Below are 19,144 nucleotides of genomic sequence, written 5' to 3'. Positions count from 1 at the left end.
AAAGCTTTGAGGAGGCCCCTTGAAAATAGTTGACCTTTACAAGATGGAGAAGAATGATAGATTATTGAGTAGAGGAATGCTTACCAGTATTGCCTGTAGTACCCACAACTAATCCGTTCCCCATTAAAGTGGTAGTAAAGCCTGCTTGGTGATTTTTACATACAGACAAGCCTATAATAAGGTAAGATTATTATCTCCTAAAGGTGCAGTGTTTAGGAGATTTTCATCCTGCATGTAGCCAGTTACATTCCTGGAAACTTCAGAACTTCGTGCGGGAGTGACATCATCGCGCACTGGCCAATTTTTTATATCAATGTCCCCTCTTACATCAATTCCCCATTAAAATACTGCCTTCCTTGCATCAGAGTCCCTCCTTACATCAGTCCTCTTACATCAAAGTCCAACCTTACATTATTGTCCACTTATACTGTATCAGTGGCCCACCTTATATTAGCACCCTCCTTTACTTCAGTGTCCCCTCTTACATCAGTGTCCCCTCCTACATCAGTGTCCCACCCTATTTCAGAGCCCCCCCCCCCCCCCTTACATCAATTCCCCACTTTACATTAGAGTCCTTCCTTACATCAGTGTGCCCCTTAATTCAGTGTCCCCTCTTACTTCAAAGCCTCCCCTTACATCAGTTTGCCCCTTTAAATCAATGTACCCTCTTACACCAATTCCCTCTTACTTCACTGCCCCCCCCCCCACACACACAATAGTACCTTCCTTGCATCAGAGCCCCTCTTACATCAATGCCCCCTCTTACTTCAGAGCCCCCTTACATCAATGCCCCCTTTATATCAGTGTCCATAGTGCCTTTCTTGCATTAGAGCGTCCCTATACATCAGTGCCCCTCTTACATTAGCGTATCCCTCCTTACATCAACCCCCCCCCCCCATTAGTGTGTCCCCCTTACCTAAGCGTACCCTCCTTTACATCAATGTACCCCTCCAGCATCACTGTCAGCCATGGCGCCCCTCTTAATGTAGCGCCCGCAGGCACATGATCCCCCTGCCCCCTCCTAGTTTGGGCCCTGTCTCCAGGAGTGTTGATCATCTATGTTTCTTGCAACGTTCAATGGTTCCTTCTGCTGACCTCCATGCAGGGCTGGTGCAAGGATTTTTGACACCCTAGGCGAAACCTCATTTTGCTGCACCCTTGACTCCACCCCCTTTCCCCTGCCCCTGTAAACCCCACTTTTTAATGAACCGCCCATTAATGCAGCCTACCAGCGCCCATTAATGCAGCCTACTAGCGCCCATTAATGCAGCCTTACCAGCGGCCATCAAATGCAGCCTCACCAGCGGCCATCAAATGCAGCCTCACCAGCGCCCATCAATGCAGACTCATTAGCGCCCATCAAATGCAGCCTCACCAGCGCCCATCAAATGCAGCCTCACCAGCGCCCATCAAATGCATCCTCGCCAGCGCCCATGAAATGTAGCCTCACCAACGCCCATCAAATGCAGCCTCACCAGCGCCCATGAAATGTAGCCTCACCAACGCCCATCAAATGCAGCCTACCATTGCCCATCAATGAATGTTTGCTTGCTTCCATTAATTCGGGAGTCGGGACACAGACAGTCTTCCGATTGCGCCTCTTACACTATGTGCGCACGGAGTGGTGGATGCCTGCTGATGCTGAGACTTAGCTGCTTGCTGCAGAGAGAAGAGAGTAGAAACATCAGTGGCCCCTAGGCGGCTGCCTTGTTTGCCCAGTGGCCCTGCCTCCACGTCATCACAGGACACATAAGCATAGAAAAAACACAGGTGATTGACACTAACAAATGTGTCTGTTTTTAAAGAAATTGGGGAGTTTTCTGCATCCATTCTATGTTTTGCAGTGTGGTCATCAGGAGAGGCATACATTATAGTTTCTTCTTTATAGCCAATGCCTAATGGCAGGTTAGGTTATGACAGGGTTGTCTTAAAATGAGAAAAACAAAATCTAAATTGTGTATTTTTTTTACTCAATCATACTAAATAAAGAAAAATATATAAAAAGCACTGTACGTTACTCTAACACATCCCTCTCTTCTCTTAGGCTGTGGAGGATACTTGCATGCAAACAGAGGACTGATAACATCACCAAATTACCCAGAAAATTATCCTGCTAATCAGAACTGTACCTGGCATGTGTTAGTAACCCCCGGCTTTACCATCGTCGTCCATTTTGATCCAAGTTTTGAAATAGAGAACAGCGATACTTCCTGCAACAATGGGGACTATATTCAAGTAAGTTCAGTTAAAAATGCTGTATTCTGAAAATTCTATGTGATTAATATATGTAATGTTAGTATTCAGCATTTTAATCCCTCTGTAATTCAGGCTCCCGGAACTCCAAAGGGGCCCGGGCGCCTGAATAGGGGGTGGCAGCGGCGACCATAGATAGAGTCATGCAATGCATGAATCTATCTATTGGTGATAGCGCGGTGGCAGGAGAGAGGGACGGTGCCCATGCTCCCCTTATCTAAGCACTGTTCTCCTTGCTGGAGAGGAAACTGTACCTTAGGATCTGCAGTGCAAGGATCCCCCCCAGCAGTCATCAGATCATCAGGGGATAGTTATGCAATGAAAAGCCAATATGGCCACCTCCACACTGCAGAACAGGGCATGAAGGTAAGTTACTTTATGTGTAAAGATCAGCTGCCGGGAGCTTGTAGGAAATTATGGTTACTAGTCCTTTGCTCTCTGCTTGCTTTTTTGGGCAAAACTTCCCCAGTACAGGTCCTCCTTAACATGCAACTTTCTTGTGTAGCTAGGTGCAATTTTAGTAAAAGGAAATAAATCAAATCAAACATAGCCTTATTGAAGAAAACCTAAATAATAATTATTTTTGCAGAAAAAGAGTTCTGCCCTTCCATACGAAGAATTTCTCTGTTCATATGAACTAAGTGATGTGTGTCGCATTCAACATTCTTATTGTTTCTGCAGAATTATATGAACACAATGGTTGTACTATTGATTTTGTTTTTTGTGTCACCAGCTAAGGAATGGTCCTGATGGGTCGTCGCCCCCTCTGGGGACCGCTGCCGGGAACGGGATGTTGTGTGGCAGGGAAGCTCCATCCAGTTTGCACACTACAGACAATGAAATGCTTGTCCGATTCATCTCTGATAGCAGAAATGAGGCCAAGGGGTTTAAACTTCAATTCGATGCCAAAGGCTTGGGTATGTGTTATGGTTCTCACTTCATTCAGTAAAGATACATGTGGCAGAAAGGTTTATTATCTGATCCATGTAATGTAAAAATAATCATAAGCCCCATTTCCTGATTCTGAAATATTTTATGGAAAAATTATCAAAGAAAAACACAGAGTGAATTAAACTTTTTTTTTAATTAAAATAACAAACATGTTATACTTACCTGCTCTGGGTAATGGTTTTGCACACAGGAGCCCTGATCCTCCTTGTCTATGTGTCCCCCGCCAGCACTACTAGCTCCTTTGCTCTAGGAAGCAAGAGCTTGCTGTTGCGGCACTCATGCAGGCTCACCCCCGAGTCTGCTCTGTGTGGCCATGGACACACACCATACAGCTCTGCCCTGCCCCTGCTCCCTCCTCACTGGCTGTGATTGACAACAGCGGGAGCCAATGGCTCTGAGCCAATGAGAAGGAAGAGAGCCGCTGCACTCATGCACATTGCTGGATCGAGATCAGGCTCAGGTAAACTGGGGGGAACTGAGCATTGAAGATTTTTTGCCTTAATGTAGAGAATGCATTGCGGTAAAAAAAACTTCAGTCTTTGCAACCACTCATTCATGCTTGCTTTGGTCTCTGAAGAGCAATCTGCATTCGGATTGATTTTCAGAGAGCATTTGACAACACCTCCTTACCGTCTGCTTTAACCCCTTCAACCCCACACTAGTGTAGCACTACCCCCGAAGGAGCTACTGGTTTGTTTTGGGTGGCATGTTACCTTGATGAGAGCTGAAAAAGAGTCAATGTCCACACGTTGCGTTCCTTTTTATTTGCTTTATTTACCGAACGTAATAAAAGAACGAACAATAGATTGAAGAGGTGAAATGGGGTATAAGTAGTTGGTTCAGGTGTAGAACTTGATCAGAAGCACTCCTGCTTCCAGACATAAACTCTCATCGCCACTCTAGCCAGAGTGGGTATTGTGCCCCTGGATAGGCCGCTCTCACTAGTCCTAGCAGCCAGGGCGTCACTCGAAAATTTGGTACAGTCTCTGCCACTGACCTTCCCAAAGGTGGAGATACGGTCATTCCAGAATCCACTCACTTTAGGATTAAGCACCCGGATCTCTTCTTAAAGTAATTACTTGTGGATTCAGGAAACTGACAGGCGACCACTGCTCAACCTTTCAGTATTAGTGTGTCCTTCAATGAAGTTCAGGCCTCTCCTGAGTGTACCAGCCTTGTGCTGGGTGCTCTCCAGAACAGGTACTTCATTCGGTGGCTTCCTCCTTCTAGGATGGACAGCGCAGGACCACTTTGTTAATGCAGACCCAGTCTGACTACTGGGCCCACCCGGCAAATCACGACTCTAGACCAACGTGGTCCCGGAGCCAGGAACTCTGAACCGGCACCCCCGGCCAGGAGGACCACACACAGGGGTGGTGGGACGACTGCCCAGGGCGGACGATGACGACCCAGAACCTGTGACGTCTGTCCCTTAAATACTCTCCCCCAGCATGCACAGAGAGGCGATCAACCCTCACTGATTGGCCGCTGAGAAAGTATACCCAACACACCTTGATCTGACTGCTGCCACCCTCGACCCGGGGTGGAACCGACACCCAAGACAACAATAGTGGTCACCTGCAGGACAGCCACGGCTGGAACAGAGGCCCAAATTTGAAAACAAATTGGTCAGAGGTAACTAATCCTCTGACTACCCTCTAAATTTAAAGCAGGGCCAGCAGAGAAAAACAATTAACCACTAGTGTGATTTAGGCCTAAAAGCTTGCAGCCTATTTATGAACACATTTGCTTTTGTTTTCTGGAATTAATCACTATTGTATGAATTTGCAACAAGTTTTTGTGTGAAAATATTGAACCAAAGACAGCCATGAATTGCTGAAGGAGGTCAAAAATGTCAGTTTACATATTGCTCTCAGGTGCACATGTTGGACCCAGACAGAGAAATATGAGTTATACCATTGCTGACCTCCTTCCAAAAATTATAATTGTCTGGCTGTCCCCAGTTCCAGTACTTTCTAATAGCCAGATTCAGAAAGAGTTAAGCCGGCGTATCAGTAGATACGCCGCCGTAACTCTGAATCAAAGGCGTCGTATATTTAAGTGTATTCTCAAATTGAGATACACTTAAATCTAGCTAAGATACGATGGCCTGTGCCGTCGTATCTTAGCTTTCTATTTAGGCCGGCCGCTAGGGGCGTGAATGCTGATTTACGCCTAGAATGCGTAAATCAGCGAGATACGCCTATTCACGAACGTACGCTTGCCCGTCGCAGTAAAGATACGCCGTTTACGTAAGGCGTTTTCAGGCGTAAAGTTAGTCCAACAAAAAGCTGGCCTAGCCAATGTTAAGTATGGACGTCGGTCCTGCGTAAGTCGTCCGTGAATGGGGCTGGACGTAATTTACGTTCACGTCGAAACCAATAAGTCCTTGCGGCGTAATTTGGAGCATGCGCACTGGGATACATCCACGGACGGCGCATGCACCGTTCGTTCAAAACTTCATTTACGCGGGGTCATGGTTTATTTATATAAAACATGCCCACCTCTTCACAATTTGAATTAGGCGCGCTTACGCCGGCCCATTTACGCTACGCCGCCGTAACTTAAGACGCAAGTGCTTTGTGAATACAGCACTTGCCTCTCTGACTTACAGCGGCGTAGCGTATATGCGATACGCTACGCCTGCACAAAGTTAAGCCAGTCTTTCTGAATCTGGCTATTTGTCATTAACTGCAACAAGCAAAATCAGAGTGAAGTCAAAACTTTTGATCTGCATACTTTCTCTGGGTCAGTAGTTTAGAAAGCACAAAAGACACTGGGGCTGCATAGCAGCCAGGCCACTAGCATTTTCAGAATATAAGCTCTGCAAGGGAGGAGTAGCAGCAATAGCCAATCAGGGCTTTCCTGTAGTAACCGATAGCAGAAGGAGATGGGGATAATTCTTCAGCATACTGCAACCCCTTCATTGTCCAATCAGCAGGCTGTGTGTTTCTGACCAAACTGTGCTGATGTTGTAGTACTGGAGGGTGAGGACCTGGCTGTGCTGTCTGGCAGCAATACCGGAATCATAACTGAAAAGAATAACAAATGCTTTGGCAGGTAAAATATTTTCCATATACATGTGTGTAGACAATCCATTAACCACTTGCCGCCCGCCAATGACAGATTGACGGCGGCAAAGTGGTTGTAGAATCCTGACCGGACGTCATATGACGTCCTCAGGATTCTTAGCCGCTGCGCGCCCCCGGGGCGCGCATCGCGGCGATCGTTGTTGCGGGGTGTCAGTCTGACACCCCGCAACACCGATCTCGGTAAAGAGTCTCTCACGGAGACTCTTTACCACGTGATCAGCCGTGTCCAACCACGGCTGATCACGGTGTAAACAGGAAGAGCCGCCGACGGCTCTTCCTCAACTCGCGTCTGACAGACGCGAGTAGAGGAGAGCAGATCGGCGGCTCTCCTGACAGGGGGGGCTGCGCTGATTGTTTATCAGCGCAGCCCCCCCTCGGATCGCCACATGGACCACCAGGGATGCCCACCAGGGAAGGGCAAAACAAAAAAAATAGTGAAAAAAAAAGTAAAAAAAAAAAAAAAAAGGTTGAAAAAAAAAAAAAAGGTTGAAAAAAAAAGTATGGGGGAAAAAAAAAAGGATGCAAAAAAAAATGCCAATCAGTGCCCACAAATGGGCACTGATTGGCAACAAGTAAATCAGTGCCGCCCCACAGTGTCCATCAGTGCCGCCCCACAGTGTCCATCAGTGCCCATCAGTGCCACCCCACAGTGCCCATCAGTGCCACCCCACAGTGCCCATCAGTGCCACCCCATCAGTGCCACCCCACAGTGCCCATCAGTGCCACCCCACAGTGCCCATCTGTGCCGCCCATGAGTGCCCAGTGGTGCCCATCAGTGCCGCCCATGAGTGCCCAGTGATGCCCATCAGTGCCGCCCATGAGTGCCCATCAGTGCCAACTATGTGTGTCCATGAGTGCCGCCTATGTGTGCCCATCAGTGCCGCATACCAGCGCCGCCAATCAGTGCCACCTCATCTGTGCCCGTCAGTACTACCTCGTCGATGTCCATCAGTGCCATCTCATCTGTGCCCATCAGTGCCACCATATCAGTGCCCATAATTGAAAGAGAAAACTTACTTATTTACAAAAAAATTACAGAAAAAAATAAAAACTGATTTTTTTTCAAAATTTTCAGTCTTTTTTTAGTTGTTGCGCAAAAAAAAAAAATTGCAGATGTGATCAAATACCACCAAAAGAAAGCTCTATTTGTGGGTAAAAAAGGACGCCAATTTTGTTTGGGTACAGTGTAGCATGACCGCGCAATTGTCATTCAAAGTGCGACAGTGCTGAAAGCTGAAAATTGGCTTGGGCAGGAAGGTACGTAAGTGCCCTGTATGGAAGTGGTTAATGCATTATTTCTTTCTGTTTAGCATGTGGAGGGATCATCTATGTGACGGATTCCAATCCAAGTGGCTCTATTATGTCACCCAATTATCCCAACAATTATCCTCCTAACATAGAATGTGTGTGGATAATCATCGTGCCAAACGCAGAAGCCGTGCAGCTGGACTTCCAAGAACAATTCTATATTGAACCCTCTGACAAGTATGTATTGATGGGCAACTGACACTGCTTGTCATCCATCCGCCTGTGTTTGTTTCCACTGTCATTGCAGTAACCATTAGCAGCCAATCACATTGCTTCTTCCATTAGCCAGCATACTTTTACAGGTAGATGCTAATTGGTTAATATGAGTTACTACTGTCTTCAGTTTTTTCCCCATAAAAGCGACAAAAATAACTTGGCCAATAAGAATTGTTATAATGGGTGCTTTGTTTTCTAATCAATTTGGTTGCTACAGGCGACAGAGACGTTTCTTTTGCATTAAATATTTGGGCTGATTAGTGCAAAATACAGTGGGCCGGATTCAGAAAAGAGATACGCCGGCGTATCTCCTGATACGCCGTCGTATCTCTGAGTCCGGCCGTCGTATCTATGCGCCTGATTCATAGAATCAGTTACGCATAGATCTCCCTAAGATCCGCCAGGTGTAAGTGACTTACACCGTCGGATCTTAGTCTGCAATTCCAGGCCAGCCGCTAGGTGGCGCTTCCGTATCTTTAACGTGTCGAATATGCAAATGAGCATTTACGCCGATTCAGAAACGAACAACCGCCCGACGCATTTTTTTACGTCGTTTGCGTTCGGCTTTTTCCGGCGAAAAGTTACCCCTGCTATATAAGGGGTATGTGCGGCGTATCCTATGTTAAGTATGGCCGTCGTTCCTGCGCCGAGTTTTGAAATGTTTACGTCATTTGCGTAAGTCGTTCGCGAATACGGCCGGACGTAATTTACGTTAATGTCTAAACCAATGACGTCCTTGCGACGTCATTTGGAGCAATGCACGCTGGAAAATTTTGCGGACGGCGCATGCGGACTTCGTTCGGCGCGGGGACGCGCCTGATTTAAATTTTACATGCCCCCTAGCCGCGGAATTTGAATTCCGCCGGGGGATTTACGATACGCCGCCGCAACTTTACAGGCAAGTGCTTTCTGAATTAAGCACTTGCCTTAACAACTTGCGGCGGCGTAACGTAAATCAGATAGGTTACGCGGATCTAAAGATCCGCTAACCTATCTGAATCTAGCCCAGTTTCTGTTGAGAGGCCCAGGGAAGTCAATGGCAGCACAACAAAATGCATGTAACATCCATTTTAATGTATTGCTGACAGGTATTTACAAGCCTCTTTCACACAGGCCGGATCTGCCCGTGGATCCCCTGCTAACCTGACCCGAGCAGCCAGATGACAGGTCTATCTCTGCTTCACTTATGCAGAGCGGACACGGACACAACCTGCTCAGCTCTATGGAAAGACGGATGTAAACAGATCAACACCCAACTGCCCTCCGATCCAGCCTGGCCAGACGGAGGGGAATGGATTCCTCAAATTTTTTTGCCAGATCAGATTGGACTCGGAGGTAGCTGGGTGTAAACGGACACAAGTCTGTTTACATCTGACTGCCTTTGGAGGAAAATGGAGGGTCCGATCGGATCCGCCTAAAAAACAGACAGCCAAACCCAATTGGACAGCTTATTTGAAAGGGGCCTAAAACTTTTTCTTTCTCCTCCCTCTTGCACTGCGTTTGTAGCCTCGCACTGGATAGATTGAGGGTTATAAACGGTCGGTGTATGGTTACTCTATACTCGCATGTCTAATAAGTACTTGTCGTTTTATACCAGCTGCAACTCTAGTTATCTGGAGATAAGAGACGGTGCAGATTCCAGTCAAAGGCTCCTGGCAAAATTATGTGGAAACACTTTGCCGATCACCTACAAATCACTGGGAATTGCCATGTACCTGAGACTCAGAACCGACAGCGGTACCCCACGGGCTGGGTTCAAAGCCAAATATTCTATTGGTGAGTCTGTATATTTAATACAATAATGACGTTTTTTACAAGCATGTAAAAAATAAAAATCAATTTTTCACGCAGGAGGCAATACTGTCACCCGCCTGATTTTTTTAACCCAAGGAGGATGTTATATTGAAATACTGTGCCGCATTTGCTGTACTTGGAACAATATTGTGGCTCAGTCCCATTGACTTTAATGGATGCATTTGGCAAAACTCTTTTGCATTTGGCAAAAAATTAACTGAACTCTGAAGCAACTGCACTTTGAAGAGTGCACCTGCACTTGCAAAGTGCACAGTCTATTTGCCTTTAGTAACTTAGTCCTTGTAACAGAATGACCCATGACACCCAGAGACTTTTGAAGGATGACAGGTACTCCTGTGCCAGCGTCACTAATAACTCTTGGGTGTAGGGTCATTCTGTGCCCCTTTTGGGCATAGGGTGACTGAGAAATATTAATTATAAATTACATGAGATGTGACTGATAACTGATAATTCATATTGCAGGAATATTACAGTTTGGTTCATGCTGACCCACACTCGGTCAATAAGAGTGTCTCCTTCAATGTGAGGACACATGCTTTTGAGATGCTAATTGAGGCTGTACTAGGGTGAGGTAGATTTGAGCTTGGTAGACAGCCTGGCTCCTGGATCTCTCATTATGTATGCTAATACTGTTTTATGTGTGGAATGTACTTGTCAACTGTAGTAATTATGTCAGATCGGTGCCAAACGTCTGACATAGAAATGTGTATTATACAGGTGAATCACTTATTGTCGGAGATGTAACGTCTGGGGGATAATTAACTCCTCTATGTAATTATCTAAAAGAATGTGATTGAAGCCCATGGAGTGATGTTGGGGGTGGAGAGTTTGATTGTTCCTGTGCTTACTGAAACATGCCTTGTAACTGTATATAAACCTAAGAGCTAACCATTAATGTATATACATTTTGACTCAGAGAACGGAGCTTGTCTCGTTATTCTGGGAAATGAAATGGATCGTGTCTGCTAGATTGTGGAGTGTCAGATGAGCTGTCGTGGTCCGATGGAATGGGAATAATTTATAAAAAAAATGCAAATTGCGGGGAAAAACGTGTGTCAAAAAACGCAGCAAACACCGCAAAAAGCACTGCAAAAACGCTCAAAAGCAACAATGCCATCTATAAAGTATAACAGAGGCTGAAGCAAAAAAATATATTGTCAAAATTATAACCATGGCTGGAGAGACCATTAAGAGCGACATAAATATTCTAATTGATATTTTTTCACTTTGCAGCCTCATGCGGTGGAACTGTTTTTGGTCAGAGTGGTATTATTCAGAGCCCGGGTTACCCATCAAAGAATTACACAGAGTCCTCTTTGTGCGAATGGTTCTTCAATGGCCCTACAGGACATTATCTGACCATTACATTCACGGCCCTTGATCTTCAAGACTCAGCAAACTGTTTAAATGACTACATTGAAATCCGTGAATACAATGCATCTGGTGAGTGCTTTGACTTGTACTTGGAAATGTGGAGCACATGTGTGAAGATTGCCTATGTTTAGTCAGGTCTGTTTCTTATTAACAAAGGTTTGTTTCATGTTATTAGACGTACAATTCAAATTCTGTTTTTCCATCTGTGCCCCACTGGGGAAATTTCCACTCACTTCCAGGCCTACAGACACAACAAGAAGTGAGAGAAAGATTTACAAGGCAATTCCTGTTTTGATGACAGACAAGACACAGAAAGAGTACATTTAGATTAAATAGATAGCTAGATTTATTGTAATGATTAGAATATATTAGCTAGAGAGATTGAACCCCCCCCCCCCCCGCATTGGGAAACACACTGCTTTATCCAAAATGCTTAACCACTTACTGACCGCATCCTATAGATATATGTCGGCAGAATGGCATGGCTGCGCAAAGCAATGTACACGTACTTTGCTTTGAATTTGCTACTGTGCGGGCGCGTGCGCGCGCCAGCCCCTGCCGCAAGCTCAGTGACCGTAACCGCGGACTCGATGTCCATTGGAGTCCCACCATCCTGTCACAGAGCGACAGAACAGGGAGATTCCGTTGTAAACAAGGCATTGCCCTGTTCTGCCTTGTGACAGGACATTGATCTACTGCTCCCTGTCATCGGGAGCAGTGATCAGTGTCGTGTCACTGGTAACCCAGCCCCCACACAGTTAGAATCACTCACTTAACCCCTTCCTCTCCCCCTAGTGGTTAACCCCTTCCCTGCCAGTGTCATTTACACAGTAATCAGTGCATTTGTATAGCACTTATCGCTGTATAAATGACAATGATCCCAAAATAGCGTCAAAAGTGTCCGATATGTCCGCCATAATGTAGCAGTCGTGATAAAAATCGCAGATTGCTGCCATTACCAGTAACAAAAAAAATAATAATAATAAAAATACCATAAAACTACCCCCTATTTTGTAGACGCTATAACTTTTGCGCAAACCAATCAATAAACGCTTATTGCGTTTTTTCTTATTTTTTACCAAAAATTGGTAGAATACATATCGACCAAAACTTAGGAAAAAATATGTTTTTTTTATATATATTTTGGTGAAATTTATTATAGCAAAAAGTTTTCAAAATTGTCGCTCTTTTTTTGTTTATAGCACAAAAAATAAAAACCGCAGCGGGGATCAAATACCACCAATAGAAAGCTCTATTTGTGGGGATTTTGTTTGGGTGCAATGTCGCACGACCGCGCAATTGTCAGTTAATGCGACGCAGTGCTGAATCTCAAAATATGGTCGGGTCATTTGGCAACCAAATCCTCCGGAGCTGAAGTGGTTAAGAATAAAAATGGCTGTGCCGCCGGCTCTCAGTAATTGTGCTGTGGGCGGGAGGCAAGTGGTTAAGGCTGAACTCTGGGCTGGTGTAAAATATACCTATACCTCCTCTCCCCTACCCTGTGTGGGTTAAATATTTGTTTTTCCAATGCTATTCTCTATGGGAAGATCAAATGAAAACGGACAGCTCCGTTTTCATCTGATCCCATCCGCTGGACTGATGGCGAACGTATCGCCATCCGTCTGTTTTCAGCGGATATTGTCGGACCGGATGGCAGGCGGGTGTCAGCGGACACATCTCCACTAACATATGCCTGACCATATAAGTCAATGGGTGGCCCGCTCAGATCCGCCTGAAAAACTTACAGGCGGATCTTTGCGGGCCGATCGTGTGAAAGGGGGCTAAAAACGCAGAGCTTCATTCTGGTGAACGATATACTGGTTTTCAGAACATGAAGCATTGTTCTGAAGAAATATAGATGTACCCAACATAATGGGCATTAATGATGCTTCTTCTGGGCATAATGAAACACTTCAGTAACTGTACCGACAATGAGGCAAACTCTACTTAACTGCATCTGAGCACCACAAAGCAAAAAGTGCTATTTAAAGTGGATGTAAACCCGATTTTTTTTTATGTCACAATGTACAGTATAAGATTTCCTATCATCTGTGCCCAGTCTTGCCACACAGAGTTATTCCAGCTCTGAGCAATCCTCTTTTATTGTTCAGTAATATAAAACGAACTTACAGAGAAAAACCTTAGTCCTTTCCGCCCCCTTGCTGTGAGTGACAGGTTATTTACATATCTCATTCACTAGCCTGGAGACAGGTATTATTTTTAAATTCCCACCCCCACTCCTTTTCTGAAGTCATGTGGTTACTTTTCTGGATTTTGACTGGATGTTAGAGATCATAGCAGAATTTAGTGTGAGGAATACACAGGAAAAAATGCATGTTGACAAGGGGAGTGTAGAGGTGGGCGGGGAGTCTACTGACATCACGACTCCACTCACAGAGCTCCAGACAACAGATTCACCCACAGAATCTGACAGGTAAGGATACATGCAGGAGGCATCTATATCCTTATAGATCAGCACTATGGCAGTAGTTTCGAAAGGATGAGAGTGGCTTTACATCCACTTTAATTATTTTTTAATATTAAAAAAACTCACCCATCCATGTCTCCATATTTTTTGTTTATTGAGAAGTCACTTTGAAAAACACTCCTAGCGCTTTTGGGCATGGCCATCTTGAGTAAGGGCAGATAATCTATGTAGCATTTTCCTTCAAGAATCCATCTGTCCTTAGCTCAGGCATGCAGGCAGGAGGGTGTGCTTAGCTGAGAAAGCCCCTCTTCCCCTCCTGAAGACTCCTGGGATGTATGACATTATTTTCCTGGGCCTGGAATCCAGGAAGTAACTGAATAACAGAAAAAAACAAAAAAACTTTAAGACAAGTAAATGTAATACCTTTCTATTATTTACTAATGATAGCAGCATAAGGATTAAAAATAGTCAATGTTGATTGAGAGAGTGAAGTTCCGCTTTAAGTATTTTTCTCACTTATGTATCTTTTATATCTTTTCTGTAAAATTTTCTTGCACCGTTTTTATTTTAATTTAATGATTTTTAAAAATTGTTAAGGTGAATCTCTGAATGCTCTAACTACAAATTAGGCAACACTGCCTCTTTGAAGAAGCTAGAATAGCAGCGAATGTAACAATATTTTTCATGGTGGTCCTTTAAATGAGAAATGTGATTTCTTTTCTAGGGAAATTGCTGGGTACATTTTGTGGAAATACACAGCCTCTGGCCGTGAGGACATCGGATAGTTTTGCTTATGTAAAATTTGTAAGCGACGGTTCTGTGAATGCCAAAGGATTCCGACTGCAATATGAAGCCAGTATTGAAGGTAACTGAAGAAAAGTCATAAGAATCGGATGCTTGAAAAAATTACTGGATGTATCTTTGATACTTTTGCTTGACTATCAAAATTTAAGGCATTGAGGGCCGGATTCACAAAGAGTTACGCCGGCCTATCAGTAGATACGCTGACGTAACTCGGAATCTAAGCCCGTCGTAGGTTTAAGTGTATGCTCAAACTGAGATACACTTAAACCTAGCTAAGATACGACGGCCTGTGCCGTCGTATCTTAGGGTGCAATTTTTCCGCTGGCCGCTAGGTGGCGCTTCCGTTGATTTTGGCGTAGAATATGTAAATTACTAGATACGCCGATTCACAAACGTACGATTGCCCGTCGCAGTAAAGATACGGCGTTTCCATAAGAAATACGCTGCATAAAGATAAAGCTGCCCCCTAGGTGGCGTAGCCAATGTTAAGTATGGCCGTCGTTCCCGCGTCGAAATTTTTTAATTTTACGTTGTTTGCGTAACTCGTCCGTGAATGGGGCTGGACGTAATTTACGTTCACGTCGAAACCAATGACGTCCTTGCGGCGTACTTTGGAGCAATGCACACTGGGAAATTCCACGGACGGCGCATGCCCCGTTCGGGAAAAACGTCAATCACGTTGGGTCACCAATAATTAACATAAAACACGCCCCCTCATTTGAATTAGGCGCGCTTACGCCGGCCCTATTTAAGCTACGCCGCCGTAACTTAGGAGGCAAGTGCTTTGTGAATACAGCACTTGCCTCTCTGACTTACGGCGGCGTAGCGTAAATACGATACGCTGCGCCGCCGTAACAATGCGCGGATCTACCTGAATCCGGCCCAAAGCCTGCAAATAGCCCATGTATAATTACCCAACCTTCTCGACACCTCCTCACCTGTCTAAGCTCCAGTGTCAGCTGCTGTCAGTTAAGCTGGCCATACATTATACAATTTTCTTATTCAATTTCCTGTAGATTTACCTTCAACTAATCATGTGCATTCGTTTTCGTCCGAATGCATTTTCATCCGAATTTCAGGTATTTTCGTTATTGTTTTAACAAACGAAAACTAATGCGCAGAATACGAAAAACAAAAGATCCGACATAAACAAATGCTTTATTTTCGTTTCTGTTGCTACAACAGTTCGATATAGATAGGAGATTCGACACGACGCTGACAATAACAATCTGTATCTATCGAATCTGCAGTCGAATGTGCCTAACCTTAACTCTATTAGGCAGATTTACAAAGACTTACGACGGCGTATCAGTAGATACGCCGTCGTAAGTCCGAATCCGTGCTGTCATATCTTAAAGCGTATGCTCAAACTGAGATACGCTTTTCTGTTGCTAAGATACGACCGACGTAATTCTCCTACGCCGTCATATCTTAGCTGCATATTTACGCTGGCCGCTAGGGGCGTGTACGGCGATTTACGCAGAGAATATGCAAATGAGCAAGATACGCACGCCCGTCGCATGTAAGATACGCCGTTTACGTAAGGCATTTTCAGGCGTAAAGATAAACCACCAAAATAGACGTCGGATCAGCGTCGAAAATAACACGTTTTACGTCGTTTGCGTAAGTCGTCCATGAATGGGGCTGGGCGTAAGTTACGTTCTTGTCGAAAGCGTTGAGTATTTGCAACTTAAGTTTGAGCATGCGCACTGGGATACGTCCACGGACGGCACATGCGCCGTTCGTTAGGCGCGTCATTTACGTGAGGTCACAATTCATTGGCATACAACACGCCCACTACAGCCTACTTTGAATTACGCGCGCTTACGCCGGCTCATTTACACTACGCTGCCATAACTTAGGACGCAAGTTGTTTGTGAATACTGTACTTGCCTCTCTAACTTACGGGGGCGTAGCGTATATGAAATGCGCCAAGCCCGCCTAAAGTTAGGCACATCTATCTGAATCTGGCTATATTAGTCCAAGATTATTCTACATAGAGAGAAAAGATTTGACATTATAGAGAGAAAAGATTCGACAATATAGAGAGAAAAGATTCGACATTATAGAGAGAAAAGATTCGACGTTATAGAGAGAAAAGATTTGACATAGAGAGAAAAGATCGCTGCTGGAATTGGGTGGGGGAAGTAAAATAAAAATAATGATGATGATGAATGTTATTGGCTGATTGTAACCAAAGAGGAGGAGCAGTAAAATAGCTAGAACTAACTTGACAATTCAACATGAACGACGAAGATTCGACAAAGCATCGAAAAACATACAAACGTCGAATCTGTCATTGAAGGCTTATGGTGTCTGTTGAAAGTTCTAAGAAGATTCGACGGAGCAGCTAAACTGTACGACGCCGCGATCGTACATTTCTGGTCAAATGCTCGGCCCATGGCCTATAGAAGAATTCTAATGTTGGTTGACTAGTAATAATAATTGATAAATATAATTATTACTAGTGTCGTACAACATAAGAATTCTACTATAGCTTGTAGGCGGAACATTCGTCCAGAAATGTATGATTGCGGCGTCGTACAGTTTTGCTGCTCCGTCTAATTTCTTTGAACATTCGACAGACACCATAAGCCTTCAATGACAGTTTCGACCTTAATTCATTCAGATTTTCAGACGAATGCAATTTCCAAAGAAAAACTAAGTACATAAAAACGAATTTCGGGAGTATCTAAATTAATACATTTTTCGGACGAAAACAAAATTCCGAAACAAAATATTTCAGTGTGCACATGTCTACCTTCAACTATGTAGTGCTAAGGCCTGCATGAATACATACAAATTGAAAGTGTTTTGGTTTGACCTCATATTACATGGTTTTGGTAAATCTAAAGGAAAATTGTACAAAAAAATTGTATAATGTATGGCCAGCCTTAAGCCTCCGGCACACGAACCGATTGTTGGCCAACCGAGTTTCTGATTTTTGTCCAAAGGGCGTGTGCCAGGATCTTGTATTGCATACTAACGGTACACAATTGTCGGCCAACAAACACGAACGTAGTGACGTACTACGAGGAATTTCAGCTCTTGAGGGCCACCCTTTTGGGCCCCTTCTGCTAATTCCATGTGCGTGTTTGTACTTTCAACTTTTGTGTGACGGACTTGTGTACTGACGATATGAAAATCAGACAACAGCCTGCCAAAAATTTCCTAAGCTACCATCCAACATTTGTTGGCCGAAAGTTGTCAACAGACAATCTCCTGCCAACAATCGGATCGTGTGTACGAGGCTTCAGACTGGGGAAAACATCTTGCCCCCCCAAACATGATAGTGTTTGGTCCTATTTATTTGCCACTACACATGGAAGCCTTGCTCCGTTAACACAGGATCGGATTTTCCGACAACAATGGTGCGACGGACGTGTTTTATCGGACAATCCGACCGTCTGTATGCTCCATCAGACAATTGTTGTCAGAATTTCCGACAACAAATGTTGGCTGTGCATGCTCTCAAATTTTCCAATGTGTTCCGTCGGATTTTCCGATCGTGTGTACACAAATCTGTCGGTCTAAAATCCAAAGTACAAACACGCATGCTCCGAACCAATGCTAAACATCAGACAACAATAGCAGACCTTCGGACCAAACTCCACTGAAAAGTTGGTTGGAAGTCCAATCGTGTGTATGAGGCTTTAGTGTGGCTCCGGAAGTATAAATGAGAGGTGGGCTATCTGCAGACACTGTCATTTTTCCCTGAATGGGTAATTAGACAGTGTTTCTTTAAAGTAAACTTGTCATGAGAAAACTACAGTGTTGTCATTGCTAATCTCCATTTAAAAAAATGCTGGTTGATTGGCTGTTCTGCTGCACCACTTGATATTTTTTGAATCACTGACCTGGAACAAGTGTGCATATACGGGAAGTCAGAAGAAAGTCAGAACATTTTGGGTCCCGGATTCAGATACATTGGTGTATCTATCTGCGGGGCGTAACGTATCTGAGATACGTTACGCCGCCGTAAATTAAAGCGCAAGTTCCGTATTCAGAAAGAACTTGCGCCCTATGTTACGGCGGCGTAACGTATGTGGTCCGGCGTAAGCCCGCCTAATTCAAATGTGTTTCATGTGGGCGTGTTTTATTCAAATTCACAGTGACCCCACGTATTTGACGTTTTTTACGAACGGCGCATGCTTTAGACGTGAACGTAACTTACGTACAGCCCTATTCGCGAACGACTTACGCAAACGACGTAAAATTTTCAAAATTTGACGCGGGAACGACGTCCATACTTAACATAGGATACCCCTCATATAGCAGGGGTAACTTTACGCCGGAAAAAGCCTAACGTAAACGACGTAAAAAAAATGCACCGGGCGGACGTACGTTTCTGAATCGGCGTAACTACCTAATTTGCATATTCCTCGCGGAAATATATACGGAAGCGCCACCTAGCGGCCATCGTAAATATGCAGCCTAAGATACGACGGTGTAAGAGACTTACGCCAGCTGTATCTTAGTAAAATTCTGGCGTATCTTGCTTTCTGAATACAGAAAGAAGATACGCCGGCGCTTCGTAGCACTTACGCGGCGTATCAATAGATACGCCGGTGTAAAGGCTATCTGAATCTGGGCCCTTATCTACATATTTGTTTTGCTCAGTAGCTGCGGGTATTAAAGCAAGAGGATCAGACTGTCAGCCAGGCAGCAGGCATTTCTAGAAGGAGATGTCAGCAATGGCAGCCCCATGTTTCTCCCATGACAGGTTTTCTTTAATGAGATAGAGATTGCCGCTCCAGGCAGGTATTGTTGGGTGCAAATCTTCTTCTCAGGAACTGAGGGTGCTAGCAATGCACATGGCAATTAAAGGGGTTGTAAAGGTAAAAAAAAAAATCCTAAATAGCTTCCTTTACCTTAGTGCAGTCCTCCTTCACTCTCCTTCTGT

At 44.5% G+C, this 19,144-nt stretch overlaps 1 protein-coding gene across 1 annotated transcript in view; it reads left to right on the top strand.

The window, feature by feature from the left end:
* Nucleotides 1-19,144, top strand: part of CUBN (cubilin) — a 365,663-nt gene that overhangs the window by 239,931 nt on the left and 106,588 nt on the right. Inside the window, exons 42-47 of the mRNA XM_040352464.1 lie at nucleotides 2,045-2,235; nucleotides 2,987-3,170; nucleotides 7,607-7,781; nucleotides 9,418-9,596; nucleotides 10,869-11,078; nucleotides 14,162-14,302. Coding sequence (XP_040208398.1) covers nucleotides 2,045-2,235; nucleotides 2,987-3,170; nucleotides 7,607-7,781; nucleotides 9,418-9,596; nucleotides 10,869-11,078; nucleotides 14,162-14,302 — 1,080 coding nt within the window. The remainder of the gene's footprint in view (nucleotides 1-2,044; nucleotides 2,236-2,986; nucleotides 3,171-7,606; nucleotides 7,782-9,417; nucleotides 9,597-10,868; nucleotides 11,079-14,161; nucleotides 14,303-19,144) is intronic.

This window comes from Rana temporaria, chromosome 5, assembly GCF_905171775.1.
Source record: "Rana temporaria chromosome 5, aRanTem1.1, whole genome shotgun sequence".
Classification (NCBI taxonomy): Eukaryota; Metazoa; Chordata; class Amphibia; order Anura; family Ranidae; genus Rana; species Rana temporaria.
This window is presented reverse-complemented; position numbering and strand designations above follow the sequence as displayed.